At 39.2% G+C, this 7,045-nt stretch overlaps 2 protein-coding genes across 3 annotated transcripts in view; one reads left to right on the top strand and one right to left on the bottom strand.

The window, feature by feature from the left end:
- Positions 1-1,023, bottom strand: part of FAM32A (family with sequence similarity 32, member A) — a 1,807-nt gene extending 784 nt beyond the window's left edge. Inside the window, exon 1 of the mRNA XM_010180114.1 lies at positions 1,013-1,023. Coding sequence (XP_010178416.1) covers positions 1,013-1,023 — 11 coding nt within the window. The remainder of the gene's footprint in view (positions 1-1,012) is intronic.
- A 94-nt stretch (positions 1,024-1,117) lies between these two features.
- On the top strand, positions 1,118-5,416 carry CIB3 (calcium and integrin binding family member 3). Of its 2 annotated transcripts, XM_010180111.1 has the most exons (6): positions 1,118-1,168; positions 1,486-1,520; positions 3,148-3,259; positions 3,617-3,764; positions 4,677-4,872; positions 5,349-5,416. In XM_010180111.1, exons 1-6 carry the CDS (start codon positions 1,118-1,120, stop codon positions 5,368-5,370), a joined length of 564 nt encoding a protein of 187 aa, XP_010178413.1. In that variant the 3' UTR covers positions 5,371-5,416. The 2 variants fall into 2 exon arrangements, with proteins under 2 accessions (XP_010178413.1, XP_010178414.1); XM_010180112.1 differs by lacking the exons at positions 1,486-1,520; positions 3,148-3,259 and having other exon boundaries at positions 5,349-5,370.
- Positions 5,417-7,045: the final 1,629 nt, after the last annotated feature.

The raw sequence follows: 7,045 nt of genomic DNA, 5'->3' as shown, positions 1-7,045 counted from the left end.
GTAGTCCGCCATGGTGCCACCGCGCGCCGCTCTGCGGCGCCCCCTGGCGGTGGCCGCGGCCCGCAGCGCCGTTGCCCGCGGTAACTCCGTGCCCTCACCCTCTGTGAGGGGAACAGGCCTGAGGGGAAGTGCAGACACCCGGGCTGCCCCAAGGGAAAAATCCAGTCCCAACCCTCCCCGCACAGCTCGGTCCACGCCGAACAGGGCAATTCTGAATAATTTTTGCTTGTATGAGGGCGCGCTGAGAAGTGAGGCCGGCGTGGCTTCACTGAGGGGAATTTGCCGGCGGACAGAGGCGCCCGCTCAGCCGGACGGTAGGAATGGCCAAGAAATTGAGGTTTTGCAGCCTGGCTGTGATCAATAAATAAGGCAGCCTGCCACATGCTGTAGTTGTGCAGGCAGTTGTTCCTCCTCCCCTTGTTTTTCATATTCCGAACAGCCTGTAAAATAACATCACATTTCTGTTCACATGTATAACTGTATACTCACAGGTATTTTCAGTGTAAAGGCTCTATTTTTCAGAGTAAAGGTCATATATATGTGTACCATGGTACACTAATTATTTTTAACTAGTGGTAATGTGTTATTAGCAGGTAATGCAGAAAAAAGCAAGTGAGCAGACTTTATAGATAACTACCTCCAGTATAAACCACCATTAGCAGTAGAGAGAAGGAAAGGACAAGGAGTTACTACCACTATTAACTGATTTCTAGCATTTGGAATTAATTCTTAAAGAGAAGAGACATTGCTAACACTTTTCAGTTATCTTACCATATCTGGAGGAATGAAAAAGCACGATCCATGAGGTCTACCTGCGGCTTCAGACACAAACAAGCAGCAATTAGTTACTTGGCTAAATACTGTAACATGAGTCTGCTGTGCATGCAGGAGACAGGTGAGTGATGCTGGACAAGAGCCTTTATAGCCACACTAAAGATTTGATGAAATGCTCCATTATGATACTTTGCAGGCTGTGGAATAGGGAAGCTGGTTACCTGATCCTCTGCTATACCTGAACCTCATTGTGGCAGCTTTTAATAACTGAATATCCAGACCTCCCATAAAGGTGCCTTTGAGGAAGGACTGATGGGACAAGAAGCAGCATTCAGAGCCAGAAATGGGCAACAAGCAAACCATTTTCACTCCAGAGCAACTGGATGCATATCAGGTATAAAACAAACTAAATGGCTCTTTGGGCAGAACATTGAATAATGGTGAGGGCTTTTTTAAGACAACCTGTTTTTAAAATTACTGAGAGTACTACATTACAGCAAAGACTTTAAGAATATAATTTGATTCTTACATCAAAAAGAATAAATAAAATAATAAAGAAAATAGTCCTACTTATATACCAAAAAGAAAGAGCATTAATGCTTGGCCATCTCTATTGCAATATAACTTAATTTAAGTCACTGTACAGAAAAACTTGGGGCTGATGCATGCTAAAAACTGCCATTACTTGTTATATCTTTTCTTATTTCATAGGACTGCACATTCTTTACAAGGAAAGAAATTCTGAGGTGAGTCTGGTATATGCATTTTGTGGGTCAAGGACAGAGATTGTCATAAAAACAGGTTACATATAGGGTGAGGTATTTTAAAAAGATTTGCCTTTGCACAGTCTGAGCATTTTTGTTCCTTTTTTATATACAAACCCTATGTTATCTGTCCTAAACTGAGCCAGAATTCTAAATTTTCTATTAAGGTACCAGTCTTCCTTTATTTCTCAAAAATAAATGTAACAAGTTATACTTTAGTGCATACTTTGACAGTTCCTCTCACCTTGTTTCATGACAGATGCTTCAAAGTATACTGTTATTCTTTGGAATACTTTGCCTGGTTTATGAAAACCTTAACAATCATGCCAAATTTTCTTCACATTTTCTTAATGTCTCCTTTTAAGGATTATACTGATACTCTAAGGTGCATTTTTCCCAAAGCCTTCATGCGCCTCATCGAACACTCCATTTAATCTCTGGCCAAGGGATCACTATTGTGTTCATGGGGGCTGAGAGCCTTCACTGAATACTGCAACTTCTCTCATGAAAAATACTAACCCAGATAGTAACATATGTAATATTGAAGTTGCATTGCCTTTCCTTAGCATTGGGCATACTAACAGAAGGGGAAGTGTTCAGTTTCTGCATCTTTCAAGATGCCATCACAGATTTTTTTGTAATTTTTCTGAAGGGCAGGGCACAAATGACAGTTTTGTACAGAGTATGTTCCTCTTTTGAACCTTGATAGCTGCAAATGAATTCTATACAGGATAAAATATGAATGGTTCTGTAATAACTGAAATATAAATCTGCCTTCTTTCCACATGGTAAATAGAGGCCAGAGCCATAACTGTGTCATAAGACATTTATTATTGATAAGGAACCCTTTAAAAATTCTGTCCTATTGTTCTGTTGGTAACAGCTGTAAACAGGATCCTTACAGTAGCACAAGATCTGAAGCAAACAGCATGCTGAAAAAGTGAATGCATTCAAATTATTATGCAAATTTTCTGTCTCTTTAACCTGAATTCTATGGAAAAACAAGAAGATACTTGGGGTGGGCAGAGATGGTCTCGGATCTTTTTTTTCTGCCCATGGCTTTAAGCATTCAGGGCTCTATTCTGACATTTAAACGGAATCTTTCCTGCTGCAGTTGAAGCCCATTATTTCTGGTCGCATTCTTTGTGGACTTGGAAAACAGATCCCTTTTGCCTTGCCAAAAGTTTTTGTGTGTTTGGAAACTAAATGGACCTTCAGGTTGAAGGTCCTGTACTTTGTTATCATAAACATGTAAATCATAACTACATTACATGCCCAAGTACCATTGCTGGCAACTTAGAAATAAATCTGAAACTTTGTAAAACTCTCTATCTACTGGTTTGGCTGCCTGAGCTGTGCATGTATCTTCACCTGATTGTCCTGTAAGGGTGAATGAAGGCTTTGCATTTTTCACCAGTTACACTATGTTTTTATTTTTAATACTGTCTCTTTCAGGGACTATACAGAATATGCCAAATGTTATTTAGTGACTGATATCATCCATCAGGTAAAGGATGCAAAGTGTGAAGAATGCTATGAAAAAGCACACACATTGTTCTCAGTGGTCTACGTAACTTGTTCCCTAACCAAGCCTTTCTTTCTGTTTCAGGCTGTTTTACAGATACCGAGATCTAGCCCCACAGCTTGTTCCACTCGACTACACAGATAAACCAGACGTGACACTTCCCTATGAACTCATTGGCAGCATGCCAGAGCTGAAGGTACGAAGCAAGGGCCACAACTGGAATCGAGTGACCCGTTTCAGTTTATTCTACCCTTTCTTAATAATTCATTCAGTACTAATTGCTGGGAGGCTGAAATACAAATAAATTTTGGCTATTGAAGTCAAAAGTCTTTCTGGAAGCTTCTAGCGGTTCCCTGAATACGCCCTGAAATTGCACAAAAGGTTAAAGAAGGCTGCAACGGGGTCTACCTCTGACACATTAGACAAGAACATAATAGCAGAAAGGGGAGTATCTGTCAAAAATGGGTTATAACAAAAATAATCTTGCTCCAGTTGTCTTATCTGCACATAAATAAATGCTAGTAAAGTCCCTTGCTCTTGTGTTGTTTCCCAGGACAACCCATTCCGCCAGCGGATAGCAGAGGTTTTCTCGGAGGGTGGAGACGGCAACATGACTTTAGATGATTTTTTGGACATGTTTTCAGTGATGAGTGAAATGGCTCCCAGAGACTTGAAGGCTTATTATGCTTTTAAAATTTATGGTGAGTGAGACATGCATAAAAAGCAAACTTTGGGGAAATCCTGCAGCTTCATGTAGAGATGCAAAATATTCATTTTGCCATCATAATGATTTCTAGTTAGGAATGGTTTTAATACAGCCTTTCTTTTCATTGCATTTGAATGCCTATTCTCTCTCCTAAAAACTTCTGGTCTTCTTTATCCTTTTGTCTCCTTTTTCATTTATTTGGGATTAGAATTTACTACAAAATTTACAACCTGAAATTATCTGTGGTTTTCAAGGGCTGTTAAATATTTAAGAAATACTTCTGTCTGCTGGGCTGCTTGGAAAAGTGCAGCACAAGGGATTTGGCTGCCCATAAATCAGTAGGGTGGTTTGGTAGGGGGAGGTGAGTGGCAGGGAAGCACACTCCTAGCACTTTTCTGTAAGGACAAGTTTAAAGATTTATTTTTTTTTTACAGTACCATTCTCAGTTATTTTCTGATCAGCTAAAGCCAAACAATATATCAAGCAAATAAACAATTTTTAAAAAAATTTATACTGTATATAATTCAGCAAAAGTTTTAAAAAAGTGAATTCTCACCAAAACTGAACAGCCCCTTCTCCTCCTTTCACGTCATACTCTTTCTTGCATTCGGTTCAGCGGTACTGATTTGCTAGAATGATTTAATTACAGCTAGGCTATATTTAGCCATTAAACTATTTACAATTATCACCCTTATGTATGATAAGAAGAAATTATTCCAGGATTTTTCTTTTGTTATTGATTTTTTACACAAGCAAATAACTGCAAGACTTCATTTATGATTAGGAAGTTCTACTTATACAAATATATAATGGCCTGAGAACCAAACCCTTCCTATTAGGTCTTGGGAGTCAACCATGTAAAATGCTGACTTTTGTCACTTTGAATGCATTTTGTTTCGTTTGACAGATTTTAACAATGATGATTACATATGCAAATCAGATCTAGAGAAAACTGTTAACAAATTAACCCGAAATGAACTTACCCCAGAAGAAGTTAGCCTTGTATGTGACAAGGTGATTTATGAAGCTGATGTGGACAACGATGGCAAGCTGTCTTTGGAAGACTTTCAGCACATGATAATACGAGCTCCAGATTTCCTCAGGTAATATTTGCTTTTGATTTCTAACACAAATTTGCTCTTAGGTTTTTTGTCAGAAGCCTCTGAAGTGTGTGTTTTACATCTCCTCAGCCATTACAGATCACCACTCTTCCCTGACAGTTTCTAGGAGAGGTGCCCACTGCAGACTGGGAAAACAGATACTTGAAAAAGTGTGGAGGCTTCTCGACTTGCTTTTGAACCTCCAATGTAGTTTTTACATAACAAAAAGTCCCAGTAATTTAAAAAGTTAGTATTAGCACTTAGGCTCCCTTGATAAGTATACAAGATCAGCTCACTCAATGCATAACACAGCCTTGATGTGGTTTCTGATGCACGTTTTATTTATTTACTGTACCTATTCTTTGCAAGTGCTCTGCGAAATAAAGCTTCCAATTTATTGTACAGTCCTAAGATTAATTGTAGTGAATCCCTCTGAATACAGCGATACATATGTGATCACTACTTCCTTTTTTTAATAGCACATTTCACATTCGAATCTGAATCTAGTGAAACGTGTAGACAGAAGTGCTTCTGGAACCTTCAACAGCTACTACTCCAACTGAGATGACTGTCTGTGAAAGAGCAAAACGAGAGGAGCAAAGAGGGCAATTTCTGGTAACTGAACCAGTCAGAGAACCCTGTCTCTTGTTCACCTCTTTAAAATGAATGTTTCACTAAGCTCATCATCGAGATTTCCCTGTAATTTAACAGAATGTCTATTCCACCCCCCCCCCAGCTACAGCAAAACTGGCCTAGACAGTGAGATGGGAAATATTTTTAAAGTTCATACACCACCAGGTAGTAAAGGAACTTGTATCAAATTATAGCTTCTAAAATAATTCCTAAGAAAATGCCTTATCCAGTAAAACCCCCTTGAAAATAGTTTAGAAAAATCATGGTTAATCAAAATGTGTAACCAACTCATCTGATCAGCTTTAATAGCCCTAAAAAAGTCAGTGAATCAACCTGCTAAAGTATTCTCCCAGTGTGTCACAGAAGCCCATTATCGGTTTGAGAGGAATATAAAGAAGAGAAGAGCTCTCAATTTCAAAATTTGTAACAAAAAGTCAACATAATTTAAATGACCAAAGAGCCTACCCCAGGCTCCTGTCCCTCTCTTCCATTTTTAGAGAAACCTTGTTTTCCACACAAGAATCTGTACAAATGATGAACAAGACTGACAAACTAAGTTTGTAAAATTATCTTTTTGTAAGAAGTTTATTTATTTATGCAGTGCTCAGGGTCCTGTACAAGAGTAAAAACATACATACTGTAATAAACAACAGTTTTGTTTTTCATACAAACATGAAAATCAATGAGAAGTGTTTAGGAAAGCAATCTTAATGTGGGAAAAGTGGCAGCCAAAAGTGGTCATTCTAAAAACACAGTTTACAGTTATTTTTAAAAACATCGGGATGCATTAAGTTCCCTTCCAAACAAAGTCGTAAGTCCCAACTCACGCTCAACTTGGAGCACGATTCCTGCAGAAAAGCTGGAGGGACCAACCCGCGGGTGTCACCTACAGGAACAACAACTGCAGTGATCACTGAAAGAGATGGGTCAAAGGAGGAGGCAGCCTGAAACAATCAGACTGCATGTTACCATCAATGTTCAATTGAACAGATCTTTATTTCATCGACAAATGAAGACAGAAGTCAGTCATCATTCTTTCCCAACCCCTATAGTACAAATGGAGGCCATCCTCTACACAGCTGTTTGTCCAGCTCCTCTCCAGCACAAACCCCAGTCATTTCAAGTCCAAAAGAACAAGAAATCACGGTAGCTTTTGAGCACAATCACCAGCCAAGGACACCGCCACCACCACAATAAAACCCTTAACAATTGTCAGCGAGATGATCAGCATCTCACATGAGAGACCAAATAATTTTCAGCAGCAGTAAAGAGACTTACAATAATCCATAGGATTTATAAATCTGAGGCTGAAAGTCTGATGCTGGCGTAAGGCTCTGATGTCAAGGAACATGAGATGTGCCTATCAGCAAAGGACCTGACAATGTTAAGTGTTAAAATAACAGCAGTTCCACCACGTATTGACAGACCAGCTACTGAAGCCCGTAGGAAATACTGCATCCAGCCTCAAAAATAAGGTCAACCACAGAATTCTATGACACCCATTAAAGTAAGGTACTGTGAGAACATGCTCAAAAATGGGTTG

Source organism: Mesitornis unicolor, unplaced genomic scaffold, assembly GCF_000695765.1.
Source record: "Mesitornis unicolor isolate BGI_N332 unplaced genomic scaffold, ASM69576v1 scaffold29982, whole genome shotgun sequence".
Classification (NCBI taxonomy): domain Eukaryota; kingdom Metazoa; phylum Chordata; class Aves; order Mesitornithiformes; family Mesitornithidae; genus Mesitornis; species Mesitornis unicolor.
Note: the sequence above shows the minus strand (reverse complement) of the source record. Positions and strands in the feature narration are given on the sequence as shown.